General features: G+C 42.5%; 1 protein-coding gene across 7 annotated transcripts in view; it reads right to left on the bottom strand.

Moving 5' to 3' along the window:
• The window catches only part of CAMK2G (calcium/calmodulin dependent protein kinase II gamma), a 115,134-nt gene that overhangs the window by 50,861 nt on the left and 46,370 nt on the right, over positions 1-17,903 (bottom strand). For all 7 annotated transcript variants that reach the window (XM_056494351.1, XM_056494344.1, XM_056494343.1 and 4 more), the window contains exon 3: positions 11,473-11,532. In XM_056494351.1, the coding sequence (XP_056350326.1) occupies positions 11,473-11,532 (60 nt within the window). The remainder of the gene's footprint in view (positions 1-11,472; positions 11,533-17,903) is intronic.

Raw genomic sequence — 17,903 nt, 5'->3', positions numbered from 1 at the left:
CAGAGCCCTCTCTGCTTAAAGACAGCCTTTGCAAATGTCCTCCACCTGAATGCAGAACACAGGCTCCTGAATGGCCAGTTCCAAGAGTAAAACAAGTACTGAGTTGTCCTCTGTTTCAAACATCTTCCCATGAAAAGAGGATCCCATTTCTTCCACAGGCTGCTGGTCCTGGCACGCTGTCTAACCGTTCCTTTATTACCACAAGTTCAGCTTTAACACAGTGGTTGAGCAGAGCCCACAAAAGCTGCTTATATCTGTATAATCTGTTGACAGAGGTTACGAGAGAGTGAAAAATATAATTATATGGAGACACTGGAGGGCAAAGTACTCCTGAAACCTGATTATCCATACTAAAAAAAACAGAGAAATAAAAACAAAAGTATTCATCCAGTTAAATTTTCCTTCAAAAATACTACAGTACTGGGTTTTTTTTCTCTCATCAGGGGAGCAGTGATGCATGTGTCTAGCACGGCTGGCTAGACAAATGCACATATCACAAAAAGAGTCTCAAGTCGCGACAAGAGGGAAGTTGCACAACAGTAACAGTGTCTTTCAAAATATGACCAAGCTAAAAAGAGATCAGTATTTGCCAAGGAAGCTCATCTCACTCTATTCACCAGAAGATGAGGTAGATTATTTCTATTAGCTGATTCTGTTACCCAGAAGCAGCAATTCAAACCGTATTTCTTTCCTAGCCAAACATTTTTAATACAGGGATTCTTACAGATGTAGGAAATTAGACCCTGCCAACACCACTCGCAGCTGGAGTCACCTGATGACTTCCCATTCAAAGATCTCTGAGGGATGTACTACAATGGTTACGTTCACAAGAACAGACAGAGAGGGGAGTAGGAAAGAAAACAGAAGCAGGTCGGACAACAAGGCACTAAATCAATTACAGGATATGGTGAAAGACTTCACCCAAAGTTTTATTCAGGAAAAAAAAAGGTCCCATTCACACACAAAAAAGAGGTTTTGTAGAGTTCACAAACACATCTAATTTTGTAAGACTGACAAGTCTCACAGATAACTTTCAAAATAATACCTAAGAAACCCCAGAGCACTAGTAAGCACTGCCAGAACAAATGCTCTCCAAAGGAGCAGCATCAATTACAGACTGGTAGGTAGAAACCTTTCCAACAAAATCTGCTGCTCAGTCAGCAGAAAGTGTGCATCCCCACTTGGATGATATCTCCAAGTAGCATATAAATTCTGGGAGGAATAAGCAATGGTTTCAGTACAACATTTTGATGAAAATGGCTTCAGCAAGTCACAAAGAAAGGCTATTTTTTTTTTTAAAGTATCTAATTTTTTTTAAAAGTATTTCTGAATCTGGTACTGCAGTGGTACTCCACCAAGAGTGAGGAGAGTCTGCTACTCAAAGCTGTCCCCCCAGTTTTAAATGCACACATGTAACTGCACTGTTAAAGAGCTGTGAGGCATCACAACACACAAGACACAGCCTAGTTAACTGCTTTATCATCTTTGTCTTCCCTCAGTCTCCTCTCCGGCCGTATCCTATATAAACCGATTTTATCTGTACAGGGAGCATCTCCCACAATGCTGGTCTCTTGGAAAAGCAACTAACAACAGAAAAACAGTGATATCAAATGGCTCCCTTTGCCCAAAAACTCAGATCTTCAGCACATGCTGATGCAAGTTAGGCCAAGTTTTTTCTGTCTTGTGTGGGAGTGTGAGGAAGGTCCGAGGCCCTAACGCAATCCAGAGCATTTGCAAAGAGCTGATACCACACTGAGTGGCTCAAGGGGACGTGCTGCGGTTACTGAATCTAACAGCAGCTGTGCACCAGGAGTTCAAGCACTTTCTAAGAACATCTGCTGTGAATATTACTTTTTCCTGCCTGCTGTCTTCAGAGTCCCACTGGAAATCTTGCCTCAAGAACAGAACTTCAAGCTGCTACTTCAAAGTGTTTAAAAATCCTTGAGCACTTACATTTTTTATTTTAGAAATAAATAATACTGATAAGGTATTATATTGACGAGAGAAAATTAGGCATTTTAGTGAAAAACAGCAAAGCAGTAACAGTTATGCCATATGGCTTGCATTACATGCCTGAGTAAAGTGACCCTGAACAGACAGCCTCAGCTCTCTGAATGCCTGTGATACAAACCAACAACATAAGAGGAAAATCTCCTTCATAACAAACTAGAGCAGCCTAACAACAAATGCAAATCGCTGCTGAGTCACGCAAAGCAAGGCTCTGTGAATGCAAAAGTTAAAGTGAATCATGAAGAAGTCAGAAAAGAGCTATCAAATTTTATAAAAATCCACCTGAACTACAAGAACACAAGACACTGAAAACCAACAGGCATTTTTAAAAGGTCATATCTAAAAAGCTAATTGGTATTGGGATCACAAACACAGAATATGCCTAACCTAGCTTTGACCCACATCTCCCTTTCACTCTGTCCAGTGTGCTGAATATTATCTTTTTACTCTTACATCAAGCACAACAGGCCAGGAGCATTTATGCCTGCCACATAAGCCCCAGGATGAACATTCCCTGTATCCCATATCCACAGGAAACAGCAGAGCAGGGCTGTACAGGGGTTTAGCCCATGGCTGGGGCAGGCAGGCTCTTGTTAACACAGTGTGATCTCGGGCAACCTGCTGCAAATAAATATCTTCAAGCAAAGAAGTTTCCAAAGTTGCAACAAAAAGAAGCACAGAAGCAGAATTTCACAGGACAATTCCCGGCATCTTCATGCAGCAATCACTCATCTCTGCTTAGAAAAAGGTAACATGGACTGAAATCTGCTTGCTCCTACATATCAGTGGTCTTTGCCCATCCTTAAGGGAAGTGTTCAAGCTACAGGTTGTATCTAGGTTCACTGGTGCTCTTAAGTGTCAAGCATTTTGATACTACGGGTACATAAAGGACAATATCAGCCAACTACCTCTGAACCAACAAACACTGCGTACTGTGTTTATGCAATATTTACACAAATTAAGTTGCCAGTGTTGCAGAGCCAATACAAGACAATGTAGAGGTTTATGCTTGTCTCCTGGGTCATGGCAATTGCAACACAGGAACTCTTCCACACAGCCTTAGTAATGCAAACTCAAAAGTTCTCTGGGATCTTCTGGATTGAACCATGTTATTCAAACATCAGCCACTCATTAGGAACAACCACAGCTTCACTTTTCAGCCACTTTCCAGACATCAGACATTTGCCTGTATCATGGAGAAATGGAGGAGGTAAGAGATGCTGCAAGGGTTCATTTCAAGAGACTCTGCATACAAGAAGCAGCAGAATAAAACTGGAGGGCAAAACCTACCTGATTTCCTCTTTCATTGATACTGTGCAAAGTGCCAGGAGGTGCTGAAACTATTACAAACACACATGGCCCGACTGACTGCAAACTGAGCACTATGGTCCACGGCAGCACCAGTGACAAGTGAACTGACGCAGATGGCTACCACCCACAGTCTCTGCTTCCCCAGCTGCTCACCAGCCTGGGCAGCCAAGATGGGAACTGTCCCACCATCTCCCAGCCTGGCAGTGTGCCAGGACACTTCCTGCACGCTTCACATCACTCAGGATGTCCATCCCACGAGGAGCCACCACCAACCTGTGACTGCCTGTGAGCTGGGTGCTCAGCTCCCACCCCAGCTGTTTCTCTAATTACATTAAACACGCAGGATTCAGCTGCAGCTGCTCAGGCTGCTTCCAAAAGGACTCGCCTTTTAATTAAAAATTTGCTATTAAAAAGCATTAAATTGTGTAATGCAAATAATCCTCTAGAAATCATCCATCCCAGCAGCTAATGACCAGCTTTGTCAGAGCAGTAACCAGCAGCAGCAGGACAGTTAGCTAACAGGACACAGTGAAACGTGCTCTCCTTCCCTCCCCTCCCAAATCTGACACAGCGAGGTCACGCTATGCTGGACATACAGCAGCCTGCTGTAGACTCCCCAGACACACAGCATTTCACACCAACTGCATTCTAAAGCTTTGGAAAATGGAAGAGAAGGAGGATTTGTTAAGGTCTGCTCAGGTTCAGGCAGAACCAAGCTGCTGCAGGCTCTGCAAAGAAAGACACAGAACAGTACTAAGGAAGTACGAAAGGGCCCACAAGCACAGAGGTGGGTTTCCTGTCCCCCTCACCATTGTTCTCACTGTAACCTTTTTAACTCTCCAGCCTAAAAGATGAGGCTAAGGCAGTGCCCAGTCAGGAAATTCTCTAATGCACAGAAACTCACAGCTTAGAAAAAAACTGCAGGGAGAACAGTACCTTTCCTGTTAGGAAACCTGTCTTTCTGCAGATGTAAAAAGAAAAAAAAAAAAAACACAAAGTATTTTTAAAAAACATTTCAGTGCCAAGTAAATGTTATTTTCCCTTTGATTTTATAATGTCTGTATTGAAAAGCTGAAGTTCAGCACATGATACATAACATTTAGAATGTCCTACTTAAACACTAGATGAGCCAAAAGAGTGCATTCACAGGAATATTTCCTGCTCTCCTGATAACAGTGCAATCATGACCATCCAGAATTGTTATTAATAATTTCCTATTAGCCACATAGCAGATAAGCAGAGTACTTATGATAACCACTAGTATTATATGAGAGCTTTTGCTAAAAACACCCAAAATAATAATGAGCCAACCTCAAAATAAAATACTTAGAGAACACCCACTTTATTAAAATTAAGTAAATACACATAGTGGCCACGACAAATTTTAGCCCTCTCATACAATGCTCTGCATCTTGGCATCTCTGCCATGAGGGATGAATCCCTGCAGGCAGGTGCTCTGCCTGCCATCCCCAAACCTTGCTGTGTGACCCTGATGTCCTCAGCTCGTGCCTGGTGCTGCCCAGGACAGCCATGAGCCCTTGGCAGGGACGTGGGCTCTGCTCCAAAGGCAGCAGTTACCTGCAGGATGTCACTGAGCCACCCTGCTCCCAGCCCAAAGGAGGCTCCCTCCACTCTGCAGTGTTGGGGGGAAGGCAGCAAGTAGGGGAATCCTCCTCCGATTTTTGCAGTACCTTTGAGTGCGCAGAATCTGGCCCTCATCCCACTACTTACTTTTTGAAAGGATTGCCTGCATACAGATAAATTTCGCAGCTAAATAGATGAATAATGGAATCCAAATATCTCTCTAGTACAGACCAGAGAGACATACAGAATAAATATATCCCCTGGCAAGGAAAAAATGCAATTATTACTCCATGCCCAAATTAAGATGGATTATGGAGAAATTGTTTTCTTAAAACTACAGGAAAAGCTATAGGAAGAGGTGGCAGCAAAAGAAGAAAACATGCAGAGATAAATAATAGTGAAAGAATTAACTGTGAAAATCAGAATGAGAAGCGAAAAGGTGGATAGCCTGGGGTTTTGGGGAGCATTCTATCAGGCAAACATGCATGGGCACTCACCTAAATGTCTAACAGTGCAGAGACTGGAAATAACAAATGGTAACTTGCAACTCAAAGGCTCAAACTTTCTAGCAGGAACTCACTTCAGCTGATAGTCTGTTTTGAGTGTTTGTTGGTGGTATTTTTTCTTTTGGCAAGACAGGAGGAGAGCAGGTTAAAGGCATAAGTCCAAGAATATTATTATTTGACCTCTTAGGAAGCTCAGCAACTTGCTGTCCTCTACGACAGCCCCTTGACACTTCCAAAGAAAAGCTGCTCAGTAACTGAGAAAGTCCCAAAGCATAACTCCTACTAAAAGGTCTCTTATCCCCCTACTCCACCTTCCCCACACCATCCCCTCTGCATCAGAAGCAGTCCCTCAGCAACAGAAATTGCAGGGCAGCAGATTTAAAGACAGTCATGCATGGGAGCATCCCACTTGGATACAACTGAGTATCCATAGGGCAGCAATCATGGCCAAAACACTGGAGAATGGCCAGCATTTTAACTATTCTTTGCACATCACATCCTTTCTGTCCCAATTGCAAAGGCAGTCTGGATGCCTACAGCCAAATGAAAACAAGGAAATCTGCTGTTTACAGCAAAACACAGCCTACGGATTTTTTCTTGTTCACTAAGGAAGCAATTCAAATCTCTTGTTAAGGAAAAGGTGATAGGACAACATTCCAAATGGCAGCAGTGAGGAAATACTGAAGGCTTTGTTATCAAGACTAATATCTTAAAATGAGGAATGAGTGAACCTGAAGTTGTGGCTGATACCACCAAGACAATAAATCCAGTATTAAGTCTGAAGACGTGATCCATGCACCATTTCCCACAAAGGTTCGTTATGAGCATTGTGGGATTCTCCAGCTGGCTGTACACAAAAGCACAGCATCCTTCCTTCTGTCTTTGCCCCACTTCACACTTCAACTGTAACCAGCATTTAAGGGCACACAAACTGGAGCCCTTTTCTTATACACATCCATCAAAATCACACCCACAACTCAGAGGTACTAGGACGACAGACCACTTGTCAAAGGAAATAAAAGTCAACTGGATCAAAAGAAATTCCTCTAATTCACAGGAGATTTCTATACCATTTTCTCCCCATTATAAATAAGGACATGTCCAAAATTGTGGGTTTATGCTGAGAAAAGCCAATGGATAGAAGTTAAAATAAGAAGAATTCAGGTGCAAGTATATTCTGGAGAAGTCTGAAGTAGGAAAAACCTGAAAAAGCAATAATTCTGATAGATGCTGAGGACAGCATTTCACCACTGCTATAAATTCTCTCAAAGAAATTAACTCTGAAGCAGTTCAGCAGAGGATACAAAGGCAGAAATCAGAAAAAGAATTTGGCTCTGGCTCTTGGGCTACTACCAACCTCTCTTAAAATATGTGTTTTTATTATTTTAGACCTAAGTGCATGCAGTTCTTCACAGCAATGGGCTGCCATGAGCTGGGGCACAATGACCAACCAGAAGTGCCCAGTTCCAACTATGAACAAAAGAGATTCAAGAACTACTTTTGTACAGTTGGATTAAAAATACCTAAGAAAGAGTACAGATCAAGTGATGACAAATCCAGAGAAGAGGCACATATTCAGACTACCATTACAAAGAAAATTTAGAAGGGCAACACCTAACAACACAGTGGACAAAATCCACACACAGAGCAGACTTCTGCTCTGTACACTAAACAAGTCACAACCCTAGCTTTGTAGAAGAATGCTAGAAAAGACTTTTCAAAACTATGAATGATGACTTTGATTGAATTTTGCATCATTACTGCTTTGGGAGTCCTAAGACAGGAAAGGTCACGTTTAACAGCTTTCTGAACTTCATATCTACACTGAACAAACATGCAGGAAGATTCTAGGTTTCCTAGCTCTGTCACTGCTTTAAAATTTGATGGGTAGCATGGGAAGCATGGGGGAAAAATTAATGTTTCACAAGACAGTATCTGTAGTGGATGAACTACAGGACTTAAAAGTCAAATTCAGATTTTTAGACTAGCTAAAGTTTTCAACTAAGCAGAAGAACAAAAGAGCTGTTCCTGTAAGCAGGAGTTGTTATTCAAGACATTGTAAGATCAGCTCTGATCTTAGCAATTGCACTGGTTTCAGTGGCATAACCAGCAGAGCATCTGCAAATGAAGGGTCAGGGCTGTGAGTGCTCTTACAGAAATCTGTCTCATTCCAGCAAAACAGGGATTAAGGGAGAAGCACCTGTATCATTCTCTTCTTCATGTTCACAAATACATCCATGCCTAATGGCACAAGATCTATATGTAAGTGAATCACTGGAACACTAAGCTCTTCTAGAAGTGGAATTTGCGACAGAGCCATAACACATGCCAACTTCCACAGGCACTTTATCTCTTTATGGACAGTGGGGTTTTAATGATGTTGTCTCCTGCCTCTTTTACACACCCATATCCTCAGTAATGGGTGCCTTCTTTTGAAAAGAGCAGATCCCTGACTGATCTCTGTCCAGTTCTGCTGTATTTGATGACCATGGCTGGCAAATGGCTCTCTGGGCCAGAATGCAAAGTTCTCTAGAAGTTGTCAGAAGGAGAAAGAACAAACTGAAATTAAGGGAAAGAATCCTTCCTCTACTGAAGTCTGACGAGCTCTAATGACACATTCCATATCATGCATACCATAAGTCAGAAATCAGAAGAAAACTGCATCAATTTTGTCCAGACCAAAAAACCCTTATTGCAACACCAAGCTTTTAGAAGGATCACTCCACTCTGACTACCTTGGCCACAATGTGCATCTAAAGACAAGCCAAACACCCAACTACAGAGACAAAGCCTGTAATTAGAGCTGATATTTGACGAAGGCATGTTAGGATAACTCAGAAAGCAGTCATTAAGGAAAAAAAAAAAAAAAGCAACAGCAAATGGAAATATCACTTTGTATCTAGAGAAATCTTTATTTTATCAGAGTAGTAAATGCACAAGACCACAAATTCAACAACAGGCTTGCTTTATATCCTGTGTACAGGCAAGAGAGAAAAGCAGTCTGCCACACAGTTGTAACTTTCAGACTTCTGCCCCAGACTCACTACAGGCTGAGTCCCTCTAGACGAAGGCAATTGTGTTGCAACACAGTTCACAACAAAAACAATGACAACAAAACTTGAAATTGAAAGCAAGTGCAAAAGCTGCAGAATTCTTCACGGTTTGTGCAGTGTTACTCACATAGCTCACACTGAGGCAACGCACCAAGTACTCACCCAGAAGAGTTTACAACATGGAATGCCAGTAACTAGGTGATTACTAAGTGCTAATACACATTTCGAGGAAAAAACCCCACTCTATCAAAACAACATGTTTCTCTTCTATGACAACATAACAAGTCCAAGGAACATGGAAGCAGCAATGCATGTAGCATCTGGACTTCAGCAAGGCTTCTGACAGCATCTTACATGCTCTTTCCACAAGCAATTAAGAAAAAATGTGTATTCAAAACTAGCTGACAACAGTGTATACAACTCATTGAAAGAAGTACTCAAAATTGATCACTGTCACACTGGAACAATGTATGAAGTGATATCTTCAAGAGTTTGACTGGAGTCCAACAGTATTAAACAGTGTTATTAACTATCTACATAATGCAATATATGGCATTGTTATTAAAGACCACATTACTGTGGGAGCTGCAACCCTTTTATCAGAAGATAAATCAAAATGCTTTTGACAAATGTGGAGGGAGGAACCCACAGACTGGATTTCTTAGTGTCTCTTAATAAAGACAAAGATAATATACAGTTCAATAGAGATCCTCATTTATACAAGATGGGAAAAAAATATTTGCTTGCCAGAAATTGTGCAGAAAATAGCCTGGACCAATAATGTGTCAAAAAACAAATATGCATCAACAATATATTTAAATGAAAAGCTTCAAAGGCTGATGTACAAAACAAACATCTTTGGTAGGACAGGTGAAGCAATTCTTTCCACTCTGGACAGCACTGACATGACCTCAGTCATGTCCAGTTTTGGGCATCACATTTCCAGAAAGATATGAAGCAACTGGAGAGAGTCCAGAAAAGAAGGAGGGGGTAAAAGGGAAAAAAAAGAACTGGAGGTCTAGAAAACATGACATATGAGAAAAGATTGAAAGAACTGGGTTTGTTTAGTCTGAAGAAAAAGACTAAAAAGAGACATGATAACAGTCTTCAAATATGTAAAAGATTGTTACAAGAAAGAAAAACTACTCTCAACAGATACTCCAGATAGAACTAGAAAGACGCTAAGAGAAAGGCAAATTATGTTTTAATGTTTAAGTGACAGAAAAATGAAACATTTGAAAGACTGCCACCAGGGGCTGTGAAAGGATTAAAGGTTTTTAAGTACAAACATGCCTGAAACCAGCCAGGTATAAAAGATTTTCACAGGACTGCTGAATGAACCATATGACTTCTTGAGGTTTTATTCAATGCACTTTGATTCTGTGTTGTAGGCATAAAAATTAATTCCCTTATTTTTATTTGTAAGCACTCACTGAGTTTACAAATGATTAGTTCCTTTTCTTAAAAGACAAACTGGAAGACAAGAAATTCTCTGTAGAAAATGCAAGGCCCACTGACATTCTCCCAAACTGCCTTTTCCTAACCACAGCAGAACAGGAGACAAACACTGCCATGCATTACAACTGTAGAATTGAACCAGGAATGTCATACATTTCTCTATCCATGATGTTTACTTGTAAGAGTGGTTTTGTTGTGTATAAGATTAACTCTGTAAGAGGTTTGGAAAGAAAAGATGTAAGAAATTATAAAAAGGAAGAGATGATGGAAGTGAAGGTCAAAATATAAAGTGACATCACCTTCTAAACTAAGTATAGTAAGACTTACAGGACAAATTAAGTGAAATAACTAGAGTTTCAGTGAGTCTGAATACTGCCAAGCAATAAATTTACTGGCTAGTTACTGGAGAAGGTGGCCCCTGGTCCTCCCAAGCCATACCTACACCACAACTACACCCAGATGAAGAAAGCTCTTTCTGATTAAAAGCAGCTGCTAAGGAACTTTTAATTATGTGAGGTCCTGAGCCTGTGGAAATTGCTTGTTCATCATGCATGGAATAGAGTACAGATGCCAGTCCATGGGGTATCCTCTAAGGCACCTTTCCTCTCCCAGGCCTTCAGAGGACAGGAGCAAGTAATTACAAAGATGAAAGTCAGAAGACGAGAGAGATGGCCTTGAAGTATTATCTCCGCTGACTGAGTTATGCAAAAGTAATACAAAGTAATACATCATAGTCTGCCCAGGAATGGATATTTAACTGTGGTTTGGTTAAAAGTGGCAGTTTGGTATTTCTTAATGTTTTCTTAAATAAATTAGCTCAAATCAAATTGTAGCTAGGATCCCAGAGGCTTTATTTATTTTAAAAAGCTAAAAAGGGGATTATTAATGGTCCAAGCTTCCATGGTGCTTTGGAACTAGACAAAAATCCATCCCCTCTCTCTACATTTCAGTAAATAAGGTAGGTTTTTTTTTAATGTTGTGCCCTATTTTTCCTTTCTCTGTATTTTTAGACAAACCATTCCCTTTGCTCCAGTACTCTTTTTTTTCCCCTCCTTCAATATGGGCAATTTGGTTTTGGTGTCTTCTCAGAGTAAATGGCCACTGCAATGAGAGAAGCTGAGGTATTAGCCTACCCCCTTTTAACTTTGGGCACGTCTCTGAATACAGCATTTAAACAGACATGTCACTAAAGGCCAAGGAGAACAAACAGAAGATGGATGTGAGGAAAACAAACACAACACCTCACTCCCATTGCAGAACGTCAGATGAGCAGACAAGAGCCATGCATCACCCAAAAAGCAGGGACAGCTCTGCAGGGGTGAGCAGGCAAGAACATGGCACTCTTTGGTGAACTCTTCGGGCTGGGATGCTAAGGAATTGGACATGGCTGAATGCAAAATTTGTCAGAGAGAGAAACTATTGAGGTGATTTCAACAGGCAACTTTGATCAGCTGTTGTGAACATTCAGAATACATCTATTCTCTTACAGCATGCTAGCTGAGACACAGTCCTACTCCTGTCCCCACCCCTCTGAACCAAAGGAAGTTTACCAATATTTGGATGCTTTAGAAGTCGGCAAATTCGAGCTTCACGTTCCAGTTTCTGGTGATCTGAAAAAGAATAAGAAACAAGGTGTTAGGCACCACATCTCTGAATTAAGCTCTTGCTCATACTCAACAGAGAGAGGAACACAGTGACCCAGCAGACATCCTGATAGATAGGCTGGGAACTGCTGGAACATGTTTTGGTCTCCCAAAACTTCACAGGCATTTCAGGTGAGGACTTTGCAGCTGAGGCTGCACAAGCACTGCTGCTCCCACTACAGAGCCAGCACTAAACTGGTATTGCATCCTTTGATTCAAAGTGAGTAGCTGCAGAATGAAAGGCACTGCTCTTCCATCAGCTTCTCAAATAAGCAAAGCCACTTCCAGTGAGACCCCTTCTGCGAGGTATCCTTTCTCCAAGGCTGGAGAGTTGGAGGATAAGTCCCAGAAAAAATAACACACATGAAATGGGAAAAGGAACTGCTTCCACTCCAAAGAAACCGTGAAAGAAGGGCAGTGGAGGAGGGAGAAATGTACAGCTCCTGCTAGTGCTCAGCCATCACATGAAGTAGGGAACTCTGCCAGCTTCAGTGAACTGTAAAGGTAACCATACTTCAGTACCCATGGACAAACTCGCTGGTGAAATGCTGATCACGCACTTAGAAATCTCCAGGCAAGAAGTTCTGCTCAAATGCTAAGTATGCTTATTCCAGCCCAAAGGCAACATCAGTTCAAGCACGACATTCATCTGGATTAAAGAAAAATATCGAGGAGACTAAAAAATGGTTTTTCTTCCCATGTGTGAATACAAGGAAAGGAGAAGGAGTTAGAGCAACTCTGCCTTTCTCAGCCAAGAAGTAAGGGGCTTTTTAGCCATGGACACTTTTCACTACAGCAGTGAATTTACACTACAATAACCCCATCTTCTCCTGTGAAATGTTCACACTGGACAAGCATAGGTTGACTGAAAGGAACTGAGGGAGACAAAATCTTTAGGCAGCCCTGGCAGCTGCTAAAATCCAGACTTCTGTGGATGCAGATGCCTAGAACAAGACAAGTAAGAACATCCAGTCCTTGGACTTCTCATTCCAGCCATCTAAAGAACACAGCAATGGGAAGTAGCAGTCCCTGCCCACTCTTGACATTTCCTCTCCAGCAGATCATCAGCACAGGTGTGACTCTGCATCCCTGTCACACACAGACCTTCACAGAAGTAAGCAGGACCCTTGGCTGATTGGACTACCCAGCAGATCACTGGTAGGAATGCAGCACCCTTTGATTTATAGGAACCACACTAGAGACCCACTTCAACAAAGCTGCACTGCACTACTCTGCCTGGAAATTGCCTGTTCAGCTCCTTGGTCTCTGCATCATCTTCCCTTCTCTCTGTAAAGGAGGCTTTTGGCAATTGTTCTCTTCCCTATGAGTAGAAGACAGAGACTGAGCCAAATCTCAGCACAGAACACTTTTCTCTCCCAGGCTGGGAATAGAAGCTCAGGGCATTGCACAATTCCTGTCTTCCACTGCTGAACTACAGAAAATGTCCCAATTAATGCTTTATAGAGCTGAGATGTGCTTACATCCTCATCTGCTATTGTTCAGGGATGGGGGAAGGTAAATTACTCCTTTCATCTCTCCTTCCTTCTCAGTCCTGGAAATTATTGTTGTTGTTACATATATTTTAGAGTTCTGAGCCAGAACCACTCTCCAATAAAATACCAGGCAGCAAGAAAGCCTGGAGAGCTTCCATGCTCCCAAGGCCTTGGTGCAGTGCAAGCACTTCCTCACCTGCATTGGCTGGGAGGAGTGGGGGTGTCTCTGCTTCCCTTTTAGGAGCATCTCTCACAAATGAAGTTTTGCAAAACACAGTTGCAAAGTACCAGACAGTGCTGCACGTTCTGCACTCAGGACAGATTCTCACAGGAGGACAAGAGTTTAAGATAAACTATCCCCAGCCTGCTCGCATGTTTTGGCCCTGCAAATTCCCCACTTTCCCTCCCAGCTCTACTTGAACTCCTACAGAAGGGGATCCTTCATCCACCCGGATCACATTGCCCTTTTGCACAGCTATACTTGCTGAGAATCTGTTCCCAAGTACAAGGACACAGAGAAGCAGACAGCAAAAACAGCTGAGCAAAGGGGGAAGAAGAGGCAAGAGCTCACCACGTGCTACTCAGCTACCAAGTCCTGACAGTCAGGACAGACAGCTGACAGGAGCAAGGCTCAAACAAAATGACATAACCATCAAAATGCCATGGGAGATGTAAATCAAGAGCAATTGCTCCCCTGAAATCCTACACCACGGTGCAGAGGGAGGGGAGCTGGCAGGGCAGCTAGTGTTCATGGGCAGCAGCCACACCAGAACTTGTGACAAGAGGTCACCACCCCACACCCCATCCCTCCAGCACCACACAGCCTGGCTGGAGACCAGAGGAGGAGTACAGCACTCCGGTCACAAGGTACAGGAAACTATTTCTGGTCGGGGGGAAAGCATACCACACTCTTCTGTCTCCAGGGCAACAAAACAGGCCAACTCAAGCACAACTCCCAGAGAAAAAGCACACTGCAGCCCTGGGAGCAGCAGCCCGCAGCAGTCAGCCGCCACAACCGAGAGCAGCGAAAGGTCAGGCTAGGCGGGTTTCCTGCAGCGAGTCCTATAGGATCACAGCTCCTGCAGAACCACAGCTCCTGCTCCTGCAGGGTCACAGCTCCTGATCCTACAGGATCACACAGCTCCTGCTCCTGCAGAATTACAGCTCCTGCTCCTGCAGGGTCACAGCTCCTGATCCTACAGGATCACACAGCTCCTGCTCCTGCAGAATTACAGATCCTGCTCCTGCAGGGTCACAGCTCCTGATCCTACAGGATCACACAGCTCCTGCTCCTGCAGAATCACAGCTCCTGTAGAATCACAGCTCCTGCTCCTCCAGGGTCACACCACCTGATCCTGCAGGGTCACAGCTCCTGATCCGGCAGGGTCACAGCTCCCGATCCGGCAGGGTCACAGCTCCCGATCCGGCAGGGTCACAGCTCCCGATCCGGCAGGGTCACTAGTCCTGTTTCTGCAGGATCACAGCTCCTGATCCTGCAGGATCACTCGTCCTGTTCCAGGCAGCACCAGCACACAGCCCAAACAGTGACCTGATAATCGCTCCCCCACCCCATCCCCAAAGGTCTTCATCACCCAGTGGCCTTTGGCACCATGTAAACATTCAACTCACAGAGTAAATTTGGTACTTGTGGGGAAAAACCTAGCACCTAAATGCATAAGAAATAAAAACAGAACCTCGATTTTCTACTTTACTCTGGTCTAACAAAGCTTTATGCCCAGTAGTAGACAAAATATCCAAATTTTTTTGAGTCCAACACAGCAATGAATGGATTGGCTTTAACACTTCTCCCATACAGGGTCTCTCTGAACTTTAAAATGCAAAGCAATCTTAATGATATTAAAATAACAATGAAAAGATCCCTTACTTACCAAGAGCTTGCAAAGAAATAATTTCTCCTCCCTCTGCCCTAAAGATAAAACTTATTTCTGCAAGTCATTTTGGAGTGGAGATGTTTATTCCTAATGCACAGTGGAACTACACCTCATAGCTAACAGGAGCACAACACATCTGACCTACCTTACAGGATTCTAGGTCTGGGATATTTGGTCTATTTCCCACCTTTCACAAACCTGTGAAACTCAACCAGCAATTTCCATAATTTGCCTAAAACAAAGTATATTCTTTTGAAAACATAAGGGTTCACATTCAAGACTTCAACTGATAAATAAAGTCATACACCCACAGAAATTACTCCAAATATTAGCTATCCTTCCTGTTAAAATTCGGCACTGCTGTTCCAAGTCTGAATTCATCTACCTCCTGCTTCCAAATATTGGATTTCATTAAGCTCTTTTCCTGCTATGCTACAGAGCTGTCTAGCCCTGAACAATAGCTGATGCTCAAAACTTAAGTACAGGATATTACAAATACTCATCCAATATTCATTCACTGTTTTCCAGCCAAAAAAAAAAGGAATCTTGCTATTTGGGAAATTATTCTATCTGCAGTCTGAAGCAGTGAGTATCTACACAGACAGGAAAGTCCAGTCTATTGTATCTCTTTTGTAGCAAAACTTAAAATATAAATGCTTAAGAAGATGGTGTTTAAAAACAAGAGAAAACTTACTCATGTTTAATATACAAACTAAAGTGTAAATACCTATTTATCTTTATCAGCCCTTTATACAATATAATTTTTGTATCTCTATCCAGCACGTAAACTGACATTTAATCCAAGTATCCTTTAACACCTTTATTGCTCTGGAAACATAGCACTGTCATTCTAGTGACGTTACTGCTGAATTTCTTTAGAACATACCTGAAGAGAAAATTTCTTTTAAAAGAACTGGGATTTCTCTGAGATGGGTTTTGATTTGGCTAGGGATTTACTTAAATAGAAAACAAGAATGGCTGTGCTAGCATAATTTGTAAAAGTTAAGGACCTATAAAAATGGAACTGCTCCACTTTACACAAACATGCAGTCCCCTCACTGAGGCAGGACTCTTCATGCACAACGGATGGACAGGAACGGCTGTGCACTATCAGTGAAGTCACTGCTGTAAGGAACTCTAACTGGGAAGGTTAAAACAACAACCTTGCTTGAGTACAGGAGACAGCACACCAAAACCATCGTAGTTTGTCCTGATTTTCCACAACGCATCAAACTTCAACAGATACTCAGGATAACTTGATGCTAAAGAAAGGTATGCCCAACAGAAATAAAATTCTAGAAGCAGATTACTTCACAAACACCTGTCAATCTCCAGCCGAGTGTGGAATATAACTGGTTTTATACTGATGCATATTTCTTACTCTTTGCTAAGAAAATAATTTTATTATCTGACCAGTTCTGTCTGATATCCTGAAATAAGGATGTGGTGGCAGAGATGGAAGAATAACATGAGACCAAATTTCTGGGCTCAATTTTTCTCCAGGGAAATAGCTCCCAGTTTACTACTCTAGCCACTACACACATGGCTGCTTTGCAAGAAGTTCATCCTCACCAGGTCTTTATCCTCCAAGGGTACGCAAGACCTGGAGAACATTTTCAGACACAGACAGGGTAGAGAATATCTATAAATCCCAGTAGTCTAGAGCTGTCAAGTGAGAACATTTACATAACAACAACAAGAAAGACTCAGGAAAAGTTCACTGTGCCTAATCATCCTGTTAAGAAGCTGTGTGAGAAGGGGCTGCCAGGGAAGCACAGGGAGACCTGACTGCATGGAGCTGTGCATGCTTGTGAGAGGCAGAGCCTGGAGAACACCCACCACAAACCCAAAAAGGAGACCAGTCCCAAGCAGGTGGGGTGAGGGCCAAACCCGAGCCAGAGAGCAGGAGAAGCTGGTTGGTGTCAGGTGCCAACACTGCCACTCTGCACTGGCAGCACTGCACGAGATCCTCCCAGCTTCAGACAGAGCTGTGACGCCCCAAGAGGTGCACAGAGGGGCTCTGTATCAGCTGTGGGCAGCTGCCATTTGAACATGCTCTCCAGCCCCAGCTTAGCCACAAGCTCCACAAAGGATCACTGGCCAGGGAGGTTGAAAGAGAAGTGCCCATCATGAATCCCATTCCCTCCACCTGCCCAAGGAACACTGGAATTTATTGCTTTAGGAATAAATGTGAGCAAAAGCACGCTTATTTCAGGTTATTCCCTCTACTGGCATGAGGAAGTAGAAATCAGAATTAAAAACTAATTGAAATACTGGTTAAAACAATTATTGGTTTAGACATAGATCAGTAAAAGTGATTAATTTCACACCTTTCAGAAAGCAAGGCGTAAAAACTTAATTCTAACATACTTTCTTCTACAAACATTAGAAACTGTTTCAAAATTGTTCCCTGTGCAAAGGACTACATCTACTGCAGCATTTACTGGCTTACTTTACCAAACTGCAGTTATACTGAGGTCTTGTGGCTAAAGCTCCCTCTTTATTTAGTACACCTGCCTTAAGAAAAGAAAAAGAAAAAGGACCAGAGGTAGTAACTTTTAGCAGCCTAAATTTTAGCTACTTCAGTGAAAAGGCAGATTCTTTCCTAAAGCAGTAAAAAGAAGCATCAAGAAAACTAACACTTAGGTGTGAATCAGCTCTGTGATAAGAATCTATGTCATGAAGTAAAAACCAGTGCTCCCCCCTTTACATAATCTTCCTATTTTCAACTGGAATATACAATCTGGCTGCTCAACACTGCAGTATCACATCTTCATCCTGCATTAGGACCGTGCTCTGTCCTTGCTGTTAAAGGAGGCTTGCAACTATCATTCCTGTGGGAACACATTCTAGATTACATTTCTGAGAAGGGGAAGAGTCCGGAAGAAGAATCAAACTCTAAGCAATAAATTCAGTTTGATTGCTGTCATCATGCCAATTCCGGGAGATAGTC

This window comes from Oenanthe melanoleuca, chromosome 6 (genome assembly GCF_029582105.1).
Source record: "Oenanthe melanoleuca isolate GR-GAL-2019-014 chromosome 6, OMel1.0, whole genome shotgun sequence".
NCBI classification, from domain to species: domain Eukaryota; kingdom Metazoa; phylum Chordata; class Aves; order Passeriformes; family Muscicapidae; genus Oenanthe; species Oenanthe melanoleuca.
The sequence above is the reverse complement of the archived record's forward strand: the minus strand, read 5'-3'. Positions and strand labels throughout refer to the sequence as shown.